Source organism: Leuresthes tenuis, unplaced genomic scaffold (assembly GCF_036924035.1).
Source record: "Leuresthes tenuis unplaced genomic scaffold, fLeuTen1.0.hap1 SCAF_4, whole genome shotgun sequence".
Classification (NCBI taxonomy): domain Eukaryota; kingdom Metazoa; phylum Chordata; class Actinopteri; order Atheriniformes; family Atherinopsidae; genus Leuresthes; species Leuresthes tenuis.
Window position 1 is genome coordinate 38950812 of NW_027325358.1, and position 23364 is coordinate 38974175.

Here is a 23364-nt window from a genome sequence, read left to right on the forward strand (position 1 = left end):
TTACTAGGCATATGTTGAAGAGCTTCATGGAGTTCTCCTATTGAGAGAGGTGAATCCAGAGCCATGGCCTGTTCGGTTTGTAATTTTGGAAGGTTGATATTACTAAGAAACTGATCTATGTTACTGTCTGATGGATCATTTTGTGATGAATATAAGGTTTTATAGAAGTCCCTAAAAGCATTGTTGATTACATCGGGGTCATGGGTGACATTTCCTTTTGAGTCCTTAACAGAAGTGATTGTTGTTTTCTCTTTATCTTTAATTGATTTATTAGGAACCTTCCAGATTTATTGCCGTGCTCAAAGTTCTCCAAGCGAAGTCTTTGTATCAGAAACTGTGTTATCAATAATTTTGTTTAGTTCAAGTTTAGCTTTTCTTAATTCATTCAATATGTGTTCCTCTTTAGAGGTACTGTAGGCAACTTCTAATGATTTAATCCTGAGTTCTAAATCTGATATTCTTGAACTTTCCCTCTTTTTCTTATTTGATGAAAAAGAGATTATTTTGCCTCTCATAACTGTTTTTCCAGCTTCCCAGAGAATACAAGCTGACATTCCTGGCAGGTCATTATTTTCTAAATATACAGACCATTCCCTTTTGAAATAATTAATAAAATCAGGGTATTTTAGTAATGATGTATTAAATCTCCAATTCCTAGCTGGTGGTGTAACTCTGTCATTCTTCAGTGTGATAGAAACTGGAGCGTGATCACTGATAGTGATGGGGTGGATTTTGGTGTCTGAAATATCACTCATCAAATAACTGCTAAGAAATAATCTATTCTTGAATATAAGTGGTGTACTGGTGAGAAGAAGGTGTATTCTCTAAGAGTGGGGTGGTGGAAGTGCCAAGCATCACAAAGACCAAAATCTTTCATATACTGTTTAACAATATTTGTGGACTGCCAGTTCCGCTGACTTCCTGAAGTACTGAGTCTGTCTACTCCTGAGTCTAATACCATGTTAAAGTCCCCTCCTATGATGAGTGTGTTATCTGAGTGATCAGAGAGTGAAGTGAAAAAGGAGTGAAAAAATGAGGGGTCATCCACATTTGGACCATATATATTTGCAATGCATAAATTCATATTTTGGATAGATAAGTTAGAAATCTACCTTCTGGATCTATAACTGTGTTGTTTACGGTGAAATTTACTTTTCCACTTATCAGAATGGCTACACCGCTCTGTCTGGAGTTGTAACAGGCTGAGTACACATGAGGAAACTGTGCTGTGGTGAGAACATCAGCTGCAGTCTTTGATAATTGAATCTCCTGTAATAAGACAATGTTTGCCTGTAGATCCTTCAATTTATTGGCGATTTTTAATCTCTTTTCCCTGGACCCAGCTCCATGCACATTCCATGAGATAAACATTAGCGTGGAATGCTGGATCCGTGCGTATGTGCTTGCATGAACATGAGATTGATTGTGCTTCTGTTTGTGAGTGCGTACGCCGTTTGATACAATGTGTACACGCACTGTCAATGCTGTGTATGCATGGTATTTGATTGCGTGTGCTGCTCAAATCTCTATGTGCGCTGTGCATGTTAGCATTACGTATTAAGGTGGAAACGCAGCTGGTTGGGGAAGAAAGAAAGAAGAGAAAAACCGTGCAAAAGAGTGGAAGTGTGAAATAGAAAAAAAGCCCAAAACAAAACCAAATAAACAAATGTGACCTGCATAACCTTCTATCCTAGTGAGACTGGCAGTGAACTATCTATTTTGCTTGATAGATTACTGTAAATTCAATTCAATTCAATTCAATTCAATTTTATTTATATAGCGCCAGATTACAACAATTGTCATCTCAAGGCACTTAAGTAGTATAGTCCAATTCAAGCCAATTGGAATTCAGTTCATTGTAATCATAATCCAATTAATTCATATAGAGCCAATTCAAAAAATTAATATCCTAGCTAAGGAAACCAACAGATTGCACCGAAACTTGTCTTCAGTCCAATCTCCCGTCCTGAGCGTGCCTGAGGCGACTGTGGAAAGGAACGACTCCCTTTAACAGGAAGAAACCTCTGGCAGAACCAGACTCAGGAAGGGTGGCCATCCGCCTCGACCAGCTGGGGTTTGAGAAGACAGAAAAGAGGGAAAAGAGGGGGGGGGGAACACCATAACGCCATTCAAAGGATATCTGTTGGAACAGGGAAACATACGTTAATAACCACAATAATGTCACATGTACATAAAATCAATTGTGAAATTAAACAGGGGGAAAAAGAGAGCAAAGTGAGGAAAGGTGTGACAGATGAGGTTCCCCAGCAGTCTAAGCCTATAGCAGCTTAACTATGGGATGTTTCAGGATTACCTGAGCCATCCCTAACTATAAGCTTTATCAAAAAGTAAAGTTTTAAGCCTAATCTTAAAAGTAGAAAGGATGTCTGCTTCCCGGACATTTACTGACAGCTTATTCCACAAGAGAGGGGCCTGATAACTGAAGGCTCTACCTCCCATTCTACTTTTAGAAACTCTGGGAACAACAAGTAAACCTGCAGTTTGGGAGCGAAGTGCTCTGTTAGGAAAATATCTTACATTGAGATCTTTAAGATATGATGGAGCTCGGTCATTAAGAGCTTTATATTTGAGGAGAAGAATCTTAAATTCTATTCTGAATTTAACAGGGAGCCAATGAAGAGCAGCTAAAACTGGAGAAACATGATCTCTCCTGTTAGTTCTCATCAGAACTCTGGCTGCAGCATTTTGGATCAGCTGGAGGCTTTTCAGAGAATATGTGGGACAGCCCAATAATAAAGAATAGAAGAAGCAATAGTAGTTGGGGGGCAAGGAGGGGGAGCACTTAGGGTAAACAGACTCTTGGAAGAAGGAAGGAAGAAATCCAGGATGTATTTAAGTGGAGGGTGTGGCCCATGTGAGGCTTTTAAAACCAGACAGCCATTTTAGGTGAGTTAGCCTGTATGGTCATGAATTTGCTGGCATTTTTAGTGACTGTAGGACTGTTTAGGTGAGTTTGTCTGCTGTATCTGCTAGCGTGTCTTGTCCTGCCTCCACCTCTTGCATCCTCTATACTTTCATTACCTCCTACCCGAACCAGGGTTTGTATCCCCACCCCGCAATGACTGGTGTGCAGTTGGTGAGAATCTGTTGTAGCTAGTTGTTGCGGAAGAAAAGATGGTTGTTGTGGTGTGAGGAGCAGTGATGGCTGGCATTAGGGGAGTGACTCTGGGACGCCAGTGATCACTGTCTAGCCTCCTGGAGGTGTCGTGGGCCTAACTAGAAGAAACACTGATGAAAGGAGGTTCTCACCTGATGACCCCAATGACATGTTGGTCAACACTGCTCACTGGACTATAAGGAATTATTCACGGAGTCTGGTCCATTTGTTTTCTTTGTACAAGTTTCTTGTGTTTACTTGTTGTTGTTGTCTAATATACAATCATTGTAAATATCTGATTTTTTTAGCTACTTGTCTAATCTGAATTTCCCCCACTGGGGATTAATTATTTTAAGTGTTTTTCTATTCTATTCCTCTATTCTAATGCTGCCATCACAGAAGTTTTTTAAGTTCTTTTTGATTCCTCATCTAAAATAATATGTAGCGTCTTTAACCTTTAATGGAAGAAAGCAGACCACATTTCCCCTAGGTTTAGAAAGCTGGACTCTGACTGGAAGTTGAACAGTGATCTTTTATTGCCTCCCAACCAATTATTATTTTGCAGTGCATGGAATTAGAAAAAAACAAAACAAAATAGAGCTCTTTCAAATAAATGAAACAATAAAGATCAACCAAAGTGTCCTTTCTTCTATATGAGATGTTGTGGGTGTTGTGGGTATATGTCTGCTCATTCTACTACTCGGGTAGGTTTTGTAGTGAACGTTCTTATTGCTGTCAAAGGGAAATGAATAGAGGTCTTTGGAGTGGATCCCGATCTCCGTCCGCTTTCGATCACCTGGCTCATCACTGAACCGCCAAAGGTTCAGAATACCGATCAATCCCTGATCCAGCAGAAAAAACAATCTACCCGCATAGTGCAGAAAATACATTTCAGTTCACATGACTTTCTACTATTCCTACTCAGATCCTCTGAATATACATATCCAGATGCAGTACATTGTTCAAATGTAAATGGCAATGCAAACATTTACAGTATGAATATTTTCACACAATTATTCATCATGAACTTGTATTTAACATAGACTTATTTATCTCTATATGCAGTATTTATATTTCTGAGAGCAGCTTATGTTTTTAACAGTAAATTAACTGTATCAATTCACTCTTTTTTTAATCAACTTGAGTATCTAAATTACCACAATGAAATAATCATATCATGTACACAGTAAAGTATATCAGAACAATATTGTTACAACCTGACATCATATTCCATTTCAGTCTCTCTCATTAAAGGGAAACTCCGGTATTTTTAAACCTAGACCTTATTTCTAGCATGAAATATGTTTGGCGAAAGTCGGCGTCCTTCGGAAGATATTTAGATCACTCAAGATCCACGTATATCCATATAACGGGAGAGAGCGGGGCATAGACAATACAGCCTCTAAATAAGGCATTGTCTTTATTTCACCAATACTTTAAACTAAATTAATGCGTACTATTTCTCTGTTAGCACATAGCTACTGTTATGTGGCTACTTGCAGCTATAGGAAAGCTAACAGAGGGAATTCTACATACACCTCTACTGGGACGACTTCATCGACACGCTGCAGCACAGCTCATTCACTCTGATAAGAACATCCATCTTACTCAAAGTCGTCGTTCACATTGTCAAAATCTGATAAATATCCTGCCATGTTGCACAAAACTAGCAGTAGCAAACGCCTTGTGAAGTTAGCCGACTGTAATAGAGCACAGAATAAATAAGCTGTGCTCCAGGGGAGCGTGTGGATGAAGTGGTCCCAGTGGAGTGCCTGTGTAGAAATCCTTCCATTAGCTCTCTTATAGCCGCAAGTAGCCACATAACAGCACCTATGAGCTAACAGAGCTATAGTACACATTTGTTCATTTATTCGGCTTAAAGTATAGGGGAAATAAAGACACATAATGCCTTATTTAGATATTTATAGGCTGTATTTTCTATGCCCTGCTCTTTCCCGTTATATGGATAAACACGGATCACGAGTGATCTAAATATCTTCCGAAGGACGCCGACTTTCGCCAAACTGTTCTCAGTGAGTAGATGAACGTATTTCAGGTTTAAAAATACCGGAGTTCCCCTTTAAATATGGTGGTGGCATGGTAGTTTAGCCTAAGGTGACCAGATTTCTGAAATGAAAATCAGGGACATTATCGATCCGGCGGTGAAAAATCTGCCAATAAAAAACAAACCAAAAAAACCCCTACCAGTTCACACAAAATAAGTAAGTTGATACACAACATACCATTTATTGTGACCGCTGGTCTCCTTTTCTTTCCTTTTTGCCGCCTCTAGATTGTTGTTCTTGACGCTGCTGCGTTTATACGTCATACGACGTCTTCTCTGGTGATGTGTTAAATGGCTACCATAATAACTGGTGTTACTCTGAGTCTGCGCGCATCTCCACCCATTCAGTGTCAAAATCGGGGACATTTTCGGGGACAGCTTTGTCCAGGGACAGGTCGCCGAAAACGGGGACTGTCCCCGGAAATTGGGGACGCCTGGTCACCTTAGATTAGCCAGCTACACATTAGCTATATTGAATACCAAAGTATATACCTGAGCTTGCTTAATGGTGCTGCCCGCAACTAGCATAAGCGCGGTAGCTAGCGATCTTTGTAAAGTCTTTTTTTTCCCACATATCACAATGATACAATGGTACCACGGTGGGTTAAAACATTAGGAAACATTCCTGTAACTCAGACTGGTTTTACGAAAGTATCTCAGGAAGCAACATGTTCACCTGAGCTAACATCAACAAGCTAATAACAAAGCCTAGCCTCTTAACATGTAGTTATGCTCTTAACGGAGGCCAACAGAGGGCTTACATAGTTGAAGCAGCTCCGCTCTCTCTCTCTCTCTCTCAACAACTCACAAAGCTCTCTCCTAATAAACAAGAGATTCATCGATACACAAAATGGGGATTAATCATTAATTTATGAGGTTTACATCACGTTTCATACCAAGGTTCGTCAGCTCACTCAATGAATGGCACTCACAGTCAACATCTCGGGTGAGTCTCAGGACGAGCACGCATTACGTGGTCGTGAATACAGGGCTGGCGCACCACGCTGTGGTGGGGCATGGTAAACTCTCTATTAAATGACAAATGGATCTGGTACCCATATGGGTTACAAACAGAATGATTTATGTTCTTCCAATATGCCTCATTTTTTAAAGCTTCATTCAGACTAGTGCAGCTTTCCATTAATCTGGTGGCAGCAGCGAGTTAATGTGACATATGATCAGCTGTTCAGTGGAATCTGACAGGTTGTGATTTGAAAAAAAAAATAACAGCTCGGTTCAAACTTTCTTCTTCTATGGTCATATTACAGCTAGTAGCTGCCTGCTGTTTGTACTCAGTATCTGAACTAAACAAACGACAAAGAAGTGTTTGAACTGTAGGTGAAGATCCTGCTCTGTCTGAGAGGAAATCAATATTTCAACTGCTCCACTCACCACCGCTCAGTTTAACACAATGCTGCGTGTTTGTTAGCTTGATTGTCACGATTTACGTTCCGTTTCATGTCTTGGCTTGTCACTTCCTGTTTTATTTTGAAAAAACTTTCCCCTCTAGTTTCAGGTATCTTGCCCTTCCTCCCGTGTCAAGCGTCTCATTGTCTTCCCTGATTCCCAAGTGTTTCCACCTGTTCCCCTTGGTCCCTCATGTGTTCAAATAGTCTAGGTTTCCCTTGTCTTGTGCCAGTATGTTGTCTCCGTTTGAGCTACATTACCAGCCTTACTTTGGACCACAGTTCCACAGTCATAGTTCCACGAGCCTGCAGTGAGCGATCCTCCTGCAGTGCTATCTTGTTTTGTAATTTATTCTTATTCCTTGTCATAGTTTGTTTATTAATCGGTAATAAACAAACTAAGTTTAAACAAACGGTAAGTTTTCCTAGCCTTGTTTGTTCCTCCGTTTTCAAGGAGTGATTTTTTTTGGCAACCTTTCATAGTCGCCTCCGTTAAAGGAGAGCTTTAAGTTAATCGTTAAAGTTTCATAGAGCCTCTGTTTTGTGAAGAGTGCGTCTTTTGTTTAAATCCGCCTCGTTAGGAGAGCGTGTCTTTGTTTTGTTAAGTGTTCATAGCATTTCTGTTTTCCTCCCAGCATGGAGAGATTTATGATTTGTAACTTTCATAGCTGTGTTTGTCCTCTGCCATAGTTATTGAGGAGAGCGCTTAGGTTTCCATAGCCCATTACTTTGCTCTGTCTGGAGATCGCCCTGCCTTGCTGTGCTCTGTGTGCTTTGTTTGAAAATAAAACCCTCTTTGAATCCGAACTGACCCTGCACCTATGTCCTGAGTCCTTGTGGTACTTGACATTGATATAAATCATGTGGTAGAATTAAAGCTTTAAAGAGCCTCCAAAGTTTTATGTTGTGCAGCTCTTCTCCTGACAAACAGCAGTGATGGTGGGGTGAAGTAAAGCATCACGTTTTCCGTGAGTTAATAACAACTACGCTGTATCTGTACCACAATGAAATCCTCACAGTGTAACACTGCCTGTGAGACCACAGCTTCTCTTTCATATAACCACTGTGCACTGATATGAATTGTTCTAATGACACAACAGGTTGTTGGAAGGAAACTATCACTCTATAATGACTATTAGATGAAACCACACTTCATGTACTGTTTAGTCCCAAATGAATTGCAAATATTATGTGCACGTTGCTCCTAACATCACTTTCACAGGCATGTCTAAATAAAGGGTGAGGAATGTGAATGCAAAAGTGACCAATGACTGAATGTCTAAACTTGAACAGACTGATTAAGATATTAAAGTTGTGTACCTTATATGTGGAAAAAAGTTTAAAACTTCTCCAAAACTCCTTCTTTTCTGCTTTTTCAGTTATCTTAGTCCTTCCGTCCCTCTTGCAGCCAGCTCAGCCTCTGTCCCTGCCAGTCCAGATGTCAGTTATCCCTCCTCCCTGGCAGTTCCTTCCTCTCTCCCAGGGGGAGCTAGGCCCTATTTTCTACAACTCCAGTCCATTCTCCTTCTCCCAGAGTGTTTTCATGCTGCCCCCGACCAGCATGTCCCCGAGACCTGGCCTGCAGGCTTCATTTGGCCCTTATTCTGTTACACAGGTAAGAAGAAAAGAACTAATTAATTCTGACAGGGATGACTAAAGATGTTAAAAATCCATGCAAACCCTTGTATCTCTTTCCTCAGCTAGCATCAGAGCCTTTCCCTCTGGCTTCTCCCACTGTGTACGCCTCCCTCCTGTCAGAAAATGTGGAGCAAGAGAGGGATGAGGGAGGGCAGGTGAGGTTTAGGGTAAGAGCTCTGTTCCACACGCAAGGAGAAACCAGTACCCACGAGACCTGTATAATCCTGCATGCTTTCAAAGAGACAGAGCAGCACAAGGCCTCCTGTATCACACAGGTGAGGATCAATTTGTCTGGTATCCCCCCCCCCCATTCATTAATTTCACAGTTCCCCCTTTTTTTTTTTTTTTAAATCAGTTCATCATGTTTCCCAGCCTCCTTTAGGGCTATGTGTGGTAACCCTGACACTTCCCAGTGATTGGTTTAAGGATCAGGATCAGCGCACCAATCAGTCACATCATAATCTGGACAGGTGGCATAAAAACATCCACCATCATAGGGTCCAGACCCGAGAGCGGCAGCGCGGCCAACGTCATCATGGTAACTTTGTCAACCATCAGCATATGACTTCTCCTGCACTGAGGTAAAAATAAAAAGTTATTATTCGTGGTTTGAATTAAATAATCTAATTTAGTTGAATTATGAGGTGAAAAATACATTTGTATTCAGAACAATCATTGCATAAATGCTTGGAGCATGCTGACAGAGCAAAGGAGTCCAAATGACATCCAAAAATTTTTTATAAACTCTGGACCTCCAGTAGCTGTCCTCAGGAGACAAAATTAATATTTAAAGACTTTGCTTTTGGATGATGCATAGACATCAGTGAAAAGCCATGTTAGCAGTTCTAAAGACTGTCATATGAACTTTCCTGGATCTCAGTGTTACAACCGGTATTACACATACACACAAATCAAATCTGTTACATGACATTACATGTTGGGACACATTTGGGGAAAATCTAGAATTCATTTTGTCCAAGAAAACATGGAAATGGTGAATTTGGGAATCAATCCAAGGACCTTCTCGTAAATAAAAATATGGTAAACCAACTTTATGTAGTCCAGCTGAAAACTCACATTTTTTTCCACTACAAACAACATTCACACACTTATACTGCACGTTTTAGTCTTCACAGTGTAACAGTAACTACACAACATTCCCCCCCACCCTCCTCTCTATCACACACATTGACTAACCAATGGACACATTACAGGCAATGTGGAATGGGTGACTTACTCGACAAGACACAGGAAGCCAGGGATCAAATCATCTACCTTCAATTGCCTCAAACATAATTGTGACAAACTGATTTGTTGCCAACCCTTTGAAATACTTTTGATGTTCCTCCACACATTGTGATATCTACTGACTAAATTGATCACATAAGTAACCGTTTAAAAATTTCAGTGCAGTAAGCAGCAGAAAGTCTGATCTGAACCAGTTAGGAAAACAGCCACTGTGAAAGTTGTCAGGGCCTCGAGTACACAGGACACAGATGCAGGGTCGAGGTCAATGCAAAGGTATTTATTAATATAAACAGCAGGTTGAGGATCTCCACACAGAGCAAACAAGGTGGCTGTGAAACTCCTGAAGCACTCTCCTCAATAGCTATGGTGGAGGTGAGTGCCTCTATGAAAATGATCAACAAAAACTCTCATCATGCCAGGAGGAAAACAAAACCAGCCTAATGCAGTTCCTTTAATCCCAATAACATGTTCAAGTCTCTGTAACAGAATGCTGTGATCGATCGTATCAAATGCAGCACTGAGATCCAACAGGACAAGAAACAAGTCCGCTATCAGAGGCTAAGAGGAGATGTTTCTGTTTATGCATTTAGCAGACGCTTTTATCCAAAGCAACTTACAAATTGAGACATAACAAGCTATATAAAAAGCTAACAATAAACTCCATAGAAGTAACCCACTAGTCCGACTCTGTCAGAGGTGACAGAGTCGAGATAGAGTACAGGCATAGAAGGAAGTGCAGAAAGATAAAGTGCAGAGATAGAGGGGGGAGGGAAGTACAAGGTAAGTGCTAGGATAGGAGATGCTCTCTGAAGAGCTGGGTTTTCAGGAGCTTCTTGAAGATAGACAGGGACGCCCCTGTTCTGGTAGCGCTCGGTAGGTCATTCCATCATCGTGGGACGACACATGAACAGAGTTTGGATCGTCTTAGGCGTGGTGTAGGCACTGCTAGACGACAATCCAGGGACCAACGGAGGGACAGAGTTGGGACATAAGCCTTTGCAAGAGCATTCAAGTAGATGGAGCCGTTCCATTAAGCTCTTTGTTGCTAACATCAGTGACTTGAATCTGATGCGGGCGGCTAAGGGCAGCCAGAGGAGTTCAATGAACAGAGGGGTGACGTGTTCTTTTAGGCTGACCGAAGACCAGACGTGCCGCTGCGTTCTGGACCATCTGCAGAGGTTTCATAGTACAGGCTGGGAGACCAGTTAGGAGAGCATTGCAGTAGTCAAGGCAGGAGAAGACCACAGACTGCACCAGGAGTTGGGGGGCATGTTTGGTTAGGTATGGTCTGATCTTTCTTATGTTTAGTAATGCAAAGTGGCATGAACAAGCCACCAAGGTAACGTGATCTTTGAAGGTTAGTTGGTCATCAATCATGACACCCAAGTTTCTAACAGCCTTTGATTGAGTAAGAGATAGGGATTCAATTTGAATGCAGACGCTGTGGTGTATGGTTGATTTGGCTGGGAAGACCAGCAGTTCAGTTTTTGGGAGGTTAAGTTGGAGGTGATGGGCTTCCATCTATGTTGATATGTCAGAGAGACAGTTTGAGCTTCGTGCTGAGACCGTGTGGTCGTCAGGTGGGAATGACAGATAGAGCTGGGTATCATCAGCATAACATTGGTATGAGAAGCCATGTGATCAGATGATCTGTCCCAATGAGTTGGTGTATATGGTAAAGAGAAGAGATCCCAGTACTCAAGCTTGGGGGACCCCTGTAGCGAGGTGGTGCGCTGCAAAAGTGTGACCAAGCCAGGATACTTTGATTGACCGACCAGTGAGGTATGATTCAAACCAGGAGTGTGCTCTCCCTGTGATGCCCATGCTAGAGAGTATGGACAAAAGCTCATTGGTAACTTTCCCCTGTGCTGTTTCTGTGCTATGATGCACTCTGAATCCTGACTGAAACTCTTCAAACAGATTATTTCTATGTAAATGATCACAAAGTTGAGCTGCAACTATTTTTTCAAGAACTTTAGACAAAAAAGGGAGATTGGATATAGGTCAATAATTAGCCAACACCTCTGAATCAAGAGTAGGTTTTTTAAGTAAAGGTTTAATTACAGCAACCTTAAAAGTCTGAGGTACATATCCTGTCAACAAAGACCGAATGATCAAATCCAATATGGAAGTATTGATTAAGGGGAAAACCTCCTTGAACAGTCTGGTTGGGATTGGGTCTAAGATACAAGTTGATGGTTTAGAAGAGACTATTGCTGTTGTTAGCTCAGAAAGATCAACTGGGCAGAAGCTGTCTAAATACAAATCAGGTTCTAAAGATACTTCTAAAGCTGCTCTACTTGATGATACATCAGTGATAATAGTGGGAAGGATTCCATTAATCTTCTCTCTGATAGAAACAATTTTATTGATAAAGAATCTCATGAAATCATGACTGCTGAGAGTTAAAGGAATACATGGCTCAATAGAGCTCGGACTCTTTGTCAGCCTGGCAACAGTGCTGAAAAGAAACCTGGTATTATTCTTATTCTCTTCTATCAATAATGAATAATAAGCAGTTCTAGCTTTACGAAGGGCTTTCTTATACGTTATCAAACTATCTTTCCAGACTAATTGAGACTCTTCTGAATTAGAGGAACGCCACTGTCTCTCCAGCTTTCTTGCAGTCTGCTTTAAAGCAGGCAGCTGTGAATTATACCAATCTATTCTATCGGTTTATTATTTATTTTCACAGTTTGATATTGGTTTGCACCAATCAACTCGGTTTACAGTTTCATAATCATAATTACTTTATTATGTGAATACATATTTATTTTTATAATTTTTGTATTATGTATGTATTTCTTCATCTTATTCTCTATTTTTGTTGTCTATCGTATAACTTTAGATTTATGGGTGCTTACTGTTTGCTGCTGCATCAAAAGAATTTCACTTGTGGGATTAATAAAGTAATTTTATTTGAATAGAAACATGAAAATGTTAAATTGAGCATCTTGTTTTGACAAGAGCAGCAGGTCTGGTTGAATGTGAAGGGATATGCATCGATATATACGTTTGAAGCAGCACTTTTCTGCAAATCATAGATTATTTAGATGTTTTGATCTGCTGCCTGTGTTTATGTCTCACTCAGATCCCAACCAAATTTAGATAATAACGCTCAAACGGATGTTCCACGGGCCCTCAGACACCAACAGGATCCAATGACAAACCAAATACAGCTTTACTACTCTTCCTTCAATAGAGTAGCTGACTTTAAGCTGACACAAGAAAGGTATGTTGAATTGTTTTTAAATGTAAAAACCAATTATTATACCAATATACTCTTTGCATTAGCATGCAATCTGTGTTCAGATAACTTGAACAGGTAAGGGAAACTATGTAGATTATCTGAATAATCTTCAAGCCGATCATTAGTATCAAAATGTATTGGAATCATCCTGACCATATCTAAAGATGGTCTGGCTCATAGATGTAAATTAAGTTTGAAGTAGCTTCCTTAGTTGAAATATTGCTTCACTCCACCTCTGCTAGTCAACTCAAATGAGCCTGAGACAGGTTGCAGGAGTTATAAACAGTGGGAAACTTCTTCAGACTGGAACACATCATTTGTTGAACTATCTCCACCAAATTCATTTTAATAATGAGATTGGATGAAAAGGTGGCCACAATCAAGGAATAAGAAAGAAGACAGTGTAAATGATGAGACCTCTGGATCAGAAGACAACTCATCCATATTCAACTGGCATATTAAGCATGTTAGACTTTTTTACCTACATTTTTTTTTTAATCAACAATCTGCCCATCTCTCATTGTTCACCCTCTTAGATGCGTGGAGGAGAGTGTGGCTCAGTCCCAGAGGCAGCTGTTTATTATCAAAGCACTGACACTGAAGGAGGAGAAGGAGGACAAGGGAAGTAAAAAAGATGGGACTGAAAAAGAAGACTGTTTGAGTGGGCAGCAGGAGGAGGTGCTTAGTGTGGACTCTCATGTTGTGATTCGCTATCACAGGGGCCCAGTCCTGATAGGACAGCCAATCAGGGTGTCTGTCAATCTGAGAGCCAATTTTAGTGCTGATTTTGTTGTCATCAGGTAAGTAAATAGCATCAGTTCAACTGTTCATTTGTGTTCTTACAATGGCGATTTTTGAAGTGAACATCAACAAACTCATGCAGTGATAATGTATATATGTCTTTAGAATGAAGGTAAAGAAGGGGTTGGTGTCAATGATGGCCCAGAGAACTCTGACGTCTGACGCGTGGACAGTGAGCTTGGAGAGAAGCCAAGGCTACAAATACGATGTGATATCTATCCTCTGCCATAAGCAGATGATGCTGAAGCAATATCACAAGTAGGTTGGATTCCACCTCAGCTAAATGTCTTGAGGAACTGTTGCAATGAAAACAAACTGATAAAGTGCAAGTTCTTTTAGCTTATCTTGTGATGACTGAGACTAGTAAGTCAAACCAAAGTCTCATGAAACCATTCAAGTACACATACAGGTGGGTGATGAATTACAATGCAAACAGAAACCCCTGAGCCCTGGGTTTTGTCGATGTGAACGCAGGTATTTTTTTAACAAATGGAGCTTTTCCCACATGTTTTTGTCTTCTTGTGCACACACAAATGCAGTTATTAGCCACTGAAAGTGAATCTTTTATATAAAAAAAAGTCCTCCAGGGTGAAGATATTTAGAAACTTAATTTACAATATGCTCTTGTGGATCGCATTTCCTAAGTTTTTGGCTCCACAAGGGATCCCCAGACACAGTCGAAACCATAAAAAAGTGGAGCAAAAGGACCACAGTAAGCCCAGATCATGCTGGTGTTTGCCTGCATATTTTCTTGGGTGTGTTACAGGAGGTCCAGGTCATCTGTATGGTTGAGGTCGTCCAACTGTTTCCACAGGTTTTCCACTGTATAAAATGGACTATAACAAAGGTCCCAGTATCCCATACTCCCAAACCAACCCCCTCAGGACATGTCAGGGGACATGTTGATCAGACCTAACAGGGTCCACAAAAACATTTGAAGACTAGTTGGGCAAACTCTCACACACCCTTTAATATTCTTGTGAGGGTAAAGAGCTGGTCCAGTGTTCCGCAACCAGGACAGAACTAGTAGACTCTTCCCTCAAGGACCCTTGGCACAGACTTTCCCTGGGTGGCTGAGAAATGTGATCCCCCTGTAGTTGGATCATAATCTCTTCCTTTCAATTGTTAGATTCCAACTTAAATACTCATGGTATCGACCTGTAAATTGTACTGTTCAGTTTTGTACTTTGCTACTGTAGTTTAGTTTTATTTTCATCTTCCTTTTTCTTTTAAGATGAAAACTGAGCTTTGACTGCGTCTACTGATCTACTATCTCGTAATAAACTTATATTTTTAGACCTTCGCCTGTCGGGGTACTTAGCCTTGCATGAACTACCATTGTAGAGAGTTAAACCATTTTACAGATATTGCTTTGTGAAATCTTTTGGTTTTGTGAATTTGAAACTCTTGACTGGGCGGGCTGAGAGTAGTTTGAGAAAATGTTGTGAGCTGTACCAACAGCTCAGTCTCTAAACTCTGTTGGTCTGCAGTCTCTCTCTCCCCCAGCAGGTGGTTTGTCTATCAGTTGATGGCCTAAGGCGAAGCTTCGGTGTTGCCATGACAATTTCTGCTAACTGGTGGGTGGAGTACTCTGGGCATAGTAAACACCGTGGGACAGCAGTGAGCATCTTCTCTTTTGCTGATCGGCACATCTTTGGCATTGTTCCCATCACAGAGGTGCTTCATTCTTACAAATACTTAAAAACCCATTAAATGAAATCCAATCATTTTGATTGTGTGTTTTCTCATCATCTATCCTCAGAGTAACACAATTATCAACACAGCCATACTGACCAACCAGCCGGTGTCCCTCCCCGTTACTGTGCTAGCCATAAGCCATGATGAGAAGGTGTCAGACGTCACCTCTGCAGTCATGTGTCACTCAACCAATGAAAACACAGTCAAGGTGCAAAGCAGTCACCAATTAAGATCAAGTTAATAAGAGCTATCAATTTTTTTCACAAAACTTGGATATATTGATTGAGTGTCTTACACAGATCGAGAAGAAGAATCTGCACGTTTACCTAATACAGTTTGTATGAAATGGAAATATTAAGTAGTCTAATAATAATGCTTGGATTTTGTCCAAGTAGTCACAGAGATACTTTGGTTGTCATAACTTAAATATGACAAATGGAATTCCAGTCTTGTATTGCCTTATCTCCAAACAAGGATATGGATCCTGTGTGAACTAACAACTGACACTTAGTTGTACCTCAGATAGTACTTAAAAGTAATGTGAAAATGCAAGCCTTAGTTCATTAAAGAGAGAAACGAGGTGCAACAATATTGCAAATAAATACAGTTTAACTGTCATTTCGGAGAGATGTTAAATATGCAGTATTTCAGCAATGTAGCTTGTTAAACCTGCTGAATTATTTGCCTCTTGGAAGCAACAGTTATTAGCATTTTATTATACCTACTCTTGATAATTCACTTTGTTCACAAACTCATCTCCAACTGCATTCCATTGCAGTTTGCTGTTAACGAAGTCAAGTGAGGTTTTTAGAGCTTTTTCTTTAAAATATACTACTGCTGGAAGTTAGGCTGATTAGAGTCCAAAGAGTAAAGCTGCTGTCTATTCAAATACATAAGCTGAAGTAAATGAAACTGGTGGAATGTACACTAGTGTTAAAAGAATTGGAATTACTTCTTCAAATTGTAATGCTTAAAATAACCCAACTAGGCTGACACAAGTAAGTGATTATGTGACATGTCAACCTGGTCTCAGAGCAAAACATAAAATATTAACAAAACAAAATCATTGAATTAATGCTGATGGACACAAATTGGGCAAATCAGAATGATTTGCAGCATGTTTTGTGTCTTGTCTTTTTACATAGTATAATCCCAACGATAAACTTATTGCGTGAGATCTGGAAATAGTCACAAGCCACTAAAAAGGACATTTGTATTCAGTAGAGTTTTTGAGATCGTTTGTTTTAAGGTCAGTAGGGGTGTGATGAGATCTTGTGCCACGACATCTCGCTAGATTAAACTTGACGATATTTGTTGTTGCGTTAAAAATCTGTCTCGCGAGATTTGTGAGCTTTCCAAACTTCTATTTGTGACCTGTGGGGGCAGTAATGCGCCTTTGCAATGTCTAGCCTGCCTAAAGAAGGAGAAGGAAAAGAAGAAGAGGAGGAGAAGGAGGGGAAGCAGCTATAGCAGCCAACAGCCAGAATGATTTTGCAAAATACCGTTATTACCATTGAAGATGCTCCTGCTACTTTCAAATCGTTTGTTTGGCAGCATTTTGGGTACCCGGAGGAAATGATAAATGGCAGTAGAGTGACTGATAAGACATAGACAATATGCAAGCACGGTATGAAAATAATGCTATACACCACAGCAATTTAGTTTCAGTTTGTGGAAGAAGAAGTTTAATAAAAGCTCATACCTACATCATGCATGTAAAGAGTTATAATAAAACATTTCAAAATGCATGTGCACCTCGTTTAAATAAAAATCTGTTGGTCCAGTCATATATTTTGTCATGGTAGTTTTTTCTTAAAATCTCAGTCTCGTCTCGTGAGCTGAGTGTTTCGTCACACTCCTAAAGGTCAGTCGTGATGTATTCCTAAACTTAACCAATTAGTTTTTGATAACTAAACCATGAGAGTCATTTTAATTTACAGTAATTTTCATGTTGTGAAATACCTTGGTCAATAACTTTCTTTAAACATTAGTATAAACACTGTATATCTTGGGTCTTAAATGCACCAGTATAATCAGAGTCTCTTCCTCACAGGTCTCCAGTGATTGCTCCAGTCTCTTTGTGGATGGAAGTGAATCAGGGTTAGGCAACACATGTGCAGTAGTGGAGTTTCAACTGGGCATGCTCAGTGGGTCTGTGTGTCTGGAGGTATGGGCTCCATCACTACCCCTGCAAGTGTTGTTGGCAGACCCTGTTCTCAATGCCATTGATGGCTGGAACCTTTTCACAAAAGAAGGGTATGAAACAGAACCAGTGCGTTAACAAACCTATATATGTTGTGTCTGTCTTCCTCTATTTAACTGTATCAATGGGAGCCCCAATAATTATCAGGAAAGCCACTTTTACTGCTCTGTTCCCTCAGACACAGTATCAACAAGAATGGTTGTTTAACGCAGCAAATGAGTGTTCAAGGAGGGAGGGTTCAGTGACAACAGAGAGCTAACAGCTAACTTACCACATCACTAACAATCTCTTTTTTTTCTCAATTTTCATCTTAATTTCTGAAAGTTTCCAATACACAGGACAATAATTTAATATCCTTTGTGCAAGTACATGCAAGAGTTCACACATGAATACTTGACTATGAATGCTGGAGTTATGGTTATTATTAAATTTAGGGATACATCAACAGTACTATTTCTTTGGTTCCTAGGGTGTTTCGGCCACTCACGCTATACACCCTCACCAAACGTTACCAGCTTCAGGGTGATCAGCCCTGAGCTTGCACCCCATGCCCAATGTGATCAAGATAGCTGTCTTGTTGTTAAGTGACAGATGTCCTAAGGGACTATGCATGGCAGTGGCATCCTATTCCCTGAGTCAACCCTAGCTGACTGCATACCTTCTTTTCTGCTACTTTGGAGCCCAGCAAGGTTCATTCCTCTTCATCCATAGCCAATGGCTGGTTCTCTCTGCTGCCTCTGATGCAGCTTTGATGGCCAAGCGCTGGCTCTGGCCCCTGATTCCCAGGTCTCTCAGCAGTTTGGTGGTAGATGTTGCCACACATCCTCTGCAACCAATCTCAACTGGGCAGACTTCTGTGCTCCAGCCACGTTGTTTTGCTTCAGCTATATCACAGGTGTTTTTGCTCATATGCCTTCTCCACAGAATTCTCCCAGGGTACGTTGAGCTCGATGATGTAAACCTTCTTTAGAGAAGAGGACCAAAGCACCATCTCATGTCTCAAGGAGGTTGTAGTGATCTCTGGTGGAAACACAAAAAAATAATTTGAATATCTCTCAATATAAGTCATAACATTATGACCACTTGCCTAATGGTGAGTTGGTCTTCCTCATACCACCAAAACACCTCTGACCAGTCAGAATGTGGACAAAGAACATCTGAAAGTGTCCTGGAGTGTCTGGTACCAGAACATTAACAGCCGATCCTTTGGCCGAGTTGTTTGTGGGGAGGGGTTTTTGACAAAGTAACATCCATGTGAATTTCAGGATGTTTATTTTCTCAGCATTACATTGCACTGTAACAAGAAGAACATAATTAAGCAGTTATACCTTCACAAACGGATCCATCGGCATGGGCTGAGAGTGATGCAGGTCATTTTTAAATGCAGATGAATTGATGTGCAGTCCTCCAAAAAGCTAACAATGTACAGGCTCTGGAGATGAAACAACGTGTTGATGGAATCCTGATTGGTTGAAAGTTAGCCAGAGCCAGAAGGTTCCAATTACAACCAATTTCACAATTAAGAGGATGAAGTGCCAAATACCATAAAGAGCAGAGAAGCACAAGGGGTAAAGGCAGCACTGTTGTCTTAGCATGTAACCCAATGCTGGACAGTTAGTTTCGCTACATCAGAGAGCAGATTTTTGTCCACTTTGACCTCTTTCTTTTCCACAGCAGAGCGAATTTAAAGAACCAGAAACAGCACTAACACAACCAAGAGCTGCCCACAGCTCATATTTGTTCCACATAATTATAAGAGTGGCCCAAAGTTGCAATCTGACACTATCAAATGTTGATGGGTGTTTGCAAACCACAGCACATACAGCCCACAGAAGTATGATTGGATCTCTAGGCTCCTTAACTGTTGCATACTTGCTGTAGCAGATCAGTTTTGATTGAGAGTTACTAGACTGGACAAGAAAACTGTGCAGTTCTGGAAGGGGTTACTACATTGAAGCCAGACAGGTGATGAAGGGATGAAGTGAAGTGAAGGGTGGCTGGCTGGCTGGCTGGCTGGCTGGCTGGCTGGCTGGCTGGCTGGCTGGCTGGCTGGCTGGCTGGCTGGCTGGCTGGCTGGCTGGCTGGTGAACTACTGAAATCTGGCATGGCAGGAGTCTAAAGGGTGGCTGTAGCTCAGGAGGAAGAGCAGTCACCCACCAATCAGAAGGTCTGTGGTTTGACTCTGGCTTCCCCAGAATACATGTCAAAGCATCCTTGGGCAAGACACTGAACCCCACATTGCCCCCCCAGTGTATCATTGGGGGTATGAATGTGTGTGAATGCTTAGAAAGCACGTAGTTATATCCTAAGACGTGCTGTATGAATGTGTGTGAGTGGGGTGAATGCGACATGTAGTGAAGCGCCTTGAGTGGTCAGTTAGACTAGAAAAGCGCTATACAAGTACAAGTCCATTTACCTTTTAAATAGTCATTAACAATGGTCTGATAATGAGTAGCGACGAGTCCAGGGTAAAATGTTCCTGATTTGATATTGAAGATTGAAGATATTGTATTGTAGGTGTGGAGGGTAACCACCTATTTACTGTCTTTTATGTTTTATTGTAATTCAGAGCTTTCTAAAGCAAATTATCTAGAATGTAGGTATGTAGGACTTGTACGTTTGTAGGTAGAGTGTTACCAGTACATTAAGATCACACAAACTTAAATAACTAAGTATCAGTACTGATTGCATAAAAAGCCAATTTTGTGATTCTGTCTCCATAAGGTTTAAACTATGGAAATGTGGAAATCCTTTAGTTTTGCTTGTGTCTTGTCTTCACAGGTCTGTGCCAGTATATCAGCGCTCCTCACTTCAGATACTGACTCAGTTCACAGCTAAGGACTCTCACGGCAGAACTATACAGCTCCTTCGTACATCAGACTGGTTTGTGGATGTGACAGAGCTAGTCCATAACTGGCTAAGAGTAGATGATCCCCAAGTGGCTTTGCTTGGGCCCCAGAATACCTTAATTGGTTTGCAGCCAGGAAAAACATCATTGCATGTATGTGATAATGGTGCATGAGTTCAGTTTTACATCTTCATGTTCTGGCCATAATCCTCATCTTGTCTCCTTCTATCAGGTCTTTTCTGAGCAGTGGGATGGCGTGTTAGGGGGATGTGACATTACTGTGACCTCTGACACAGTCACCCCTGGTGACCTATCTGTACAGGTGGTGAGCGGCCTTGGCATGTCACTAACAACTAACTCTGCCCATCCCTCCATCATCACAGCAACAGTGACAGCCTCCAATATCCTATACAATCATCACCAGGTAAGATAGAGACCATTCACATAGAGAAACAGCAACAATTCTCCAAGTTAAAGCAGATGATTATTTAATTGTAGAAGTGGGGATAAAATGGCTGTACTACTAGTACGATGATACCATGATAGCACAATGACATGCTACGTTGGTCCTCACTAAAGCTTGGCATTGCATTGTTATGATATTTTGCACAAGTTTTCATGTTCTCCTGAGAATGAATTAGGATGTATCTCGGAAGGATGAGCAGTCATCTGCCAGTGGGAAGTTAGCGGTTCAATTCCTGGCTTCCCCAGAACACACGTTGAAGTGTCCTTGGGCAAAACCCTGAACCCCACATTGCCTCAGATGTGTTCATTGGTGTGTGAATGTGTGTGATAGTGAAAAAAAGCACTGTGTGGCCAGTAGCATCGTATAGACTAAGACATACAGTATATGTTTGTGTGTGAATCGGTGGACATGGTTTGTAGTGTAAAAGCACTTAGAGTGGTGTTCTTTTTTTTAAAAGTTTATGTAAATTTATATACTTTGTACTTCTGTCCTGTTGTGTCTTTGCAGGAAGCATTCATTAATGTCTGGATCCAGTTCAGTGATGATACTGCATCCCTTCTCTCCACCTTCAGTGATCTTCCATTTTTCTTGCGTCTCTCATCACTGGCTGAAACTGTGGTTGTTGTTACGCCCAGTCCTGGACAGCGTATCTTTGCCCAAGGTGATGGAGGTGGACCTCTACTGCAAGCAGAACTGCTGGTTTCTACACGTGCAAAGCAGCTTATTACCTCCAACTTAATCAGTGATGGTGAGCCTGCTCCTAGTGCTTCCTTCTCTTCCTTTGGAGATGGAGGCAGCACTAAGTGGCTGGCAAGGGGATCTGGGTGGGTAAGAGTAAACCTAGACAAAGGTTTCTTCCCAGAAGGGAAGAAGAATGAAGACGATGAGGAGTTTGAGTTTGATATTTCAGATATGCTGTCTGAATCTGACAATGACATCTATGTAACAAATGAGGATGAAAGTGGGAATGTGAGTGCTGGCAGTACTGACAATGAGAAAGTGAAGAGGAAGCTGAGTGACAGAAGGTGGAATAAGGAGAGCAGCAGGTGGGTGGTCAGTGGAAAAACTCTAGAAAAAGCTATGCTGTTGCCAAGTATGGAGGAGGGTACCGTGTACTTCTCCCCAAGCCATGAGATGGAGGGAAAGCATGGGGAAAAGGAGGAAGAAGGTGGACAGAGTGCTCCAGAGTTTGAGGTTGGCTTGGGTGCCATCCTCTCTCTGTTCTGTCTCTCTGCTATACTCTTCCTGGCAAATTGTCTGCCCTGTACCCTTCGAGACAGGAGGAGGACACAAACACAACAGAGGAGGGAAGGAGAAGTTGAGCCGGGTGCATTGGATGATGAAGACAACAGCGGAGAAAAAGAGAGAGAAGCCTGGGAGAGGAGAACCACAGAAAGCGAAAACATGATAAAGAAGACGTGGAATGAGTACAGTAAAGAAAGTGTCAAAGAAGCTGAGATCATTTGCTGAATTTAACAACCACAAAGAACATAAAGCTGGATTTGAAACCAGTTAAAAAAGTTCAGCTGGTGATAAATGACAGGATAACACCAATAATATTTTCACTGCTCTTTTTGATTTAGGGCTCAACTGGGTAAACTGTTGGGAAGAAGAAATTAAACAATCCTTCTAAACTCCTATACGCATGAGTGTTGCTCATCCTTGGTCAGGAAAATATCAGACTAACAGGTCTATGCACAGTATTTTATATTGTAAAATCTGTATCTACCAACACAATGCACAAATATAACAAATGTACATAGATAAGGACTGTACTTAGTTATTTACATAACTAGATACATCGAAATTATCAACATTCTTTGTGTATAGAGAAATTTACTGAGCTAAAGTTGACAGCAGCTCAGTTAGTACAATGATGTATTTCATTCATACTTTTTACTTTAATTCTATAAGAGATTATAGAGTCAGTGACAGAAAATCACAGGAAAAGCTTCAGATATACTGTCCACCATCTTTCATGCATAGAATTTTAGGTCAAATAGCACCCTCACATTGCCACAACTCAGGAAATTGCATGTCTTGAAAGTCTTAAAATGAAAATACAAAAACTATATTTGAAGATCTGTGCTATGTCAGGAATAGCTCTATAATAAGAAATTGAGATGAAAAAAAAATCCAGCCACTCATATAGACAAACAGCACCCGGTATTATTCCTGATTCAGTCCATGGTTGTCTTCATATTTTATTCAAAATATTTAGATAAGTCAATTAGTAGAACTTTAATTTAGTAATTAGATTGACTGGGGAAAAATTCCAGCAGCATGACTTTTCACTGAGGGATATTGTAGAATTCAAGTAAAAGAGGAGGGGGAAAAAGTTTCCTGCATGAACTGAACTCGGGTCTCAGAGATTAAAACAAGCCTCTACCAACCCTACTTCCACCTTAAATCTCAGGACAATCACAGGCTTTTCCAGCTTTGGCTTGGCTAAGAACTCTGGGGGATCTTGGGTGTGAACTTAAATACAGACTACTTGCATACTCCTTTTTTTTCTTTATCTCTCAGTTCCTTGTTTAAGTTTCAAGGTTTCAGTTCAACAGGAAAGTTGTAGCAGCTGATAGAGCTGACCAAAGCCCAAGTAATGTCTAGAATAGGACCCCAA

At 40.9% G+C, this 23364-nt stretch overlaps 2 protein-coding genes across 2 annotated transcripts in view; both read left to right on the forward strand.

Moving 5' to 3' along the window:
* Positions 1 to 23364, forward strand: part of vps37c (VPS37C subunit of ESCRT-I) — a 138835-nt gene that overhangs the window by 86623 nt on the left and 28848 nt on the right. The gene's annotated exons all lie outside the window — the stretch shown is intronic.
* tmem132a (transmembrane protein 132A) lies at positions 5772 to 22316 on the forward strand. Its single transcript, XM_072383716.1, has 14 exons — positions 5772 to 5782; positions 6084 to 6202; positions 7969 to 8204; positions 8290 to 8502; positions 8600 to 8773; positions 12631 to 12707; positions 13262 to 13525; positions 13632 to 13784; positions 15017 to 15203; positions 15289 to 15432; positions 17278 to 17480; positions 20209 to 20428; positions 20508 to 20699; positions 21249 to 22316. Exons 1-14 carry the CDS (start codon positions 5772 to 5774, stop codon positions 22209 to 22211), a joined length of 3156 nt encoding a protein of 1051 aa, XP_072239817.1. The 3' UTR covers positions 22212 to 22316.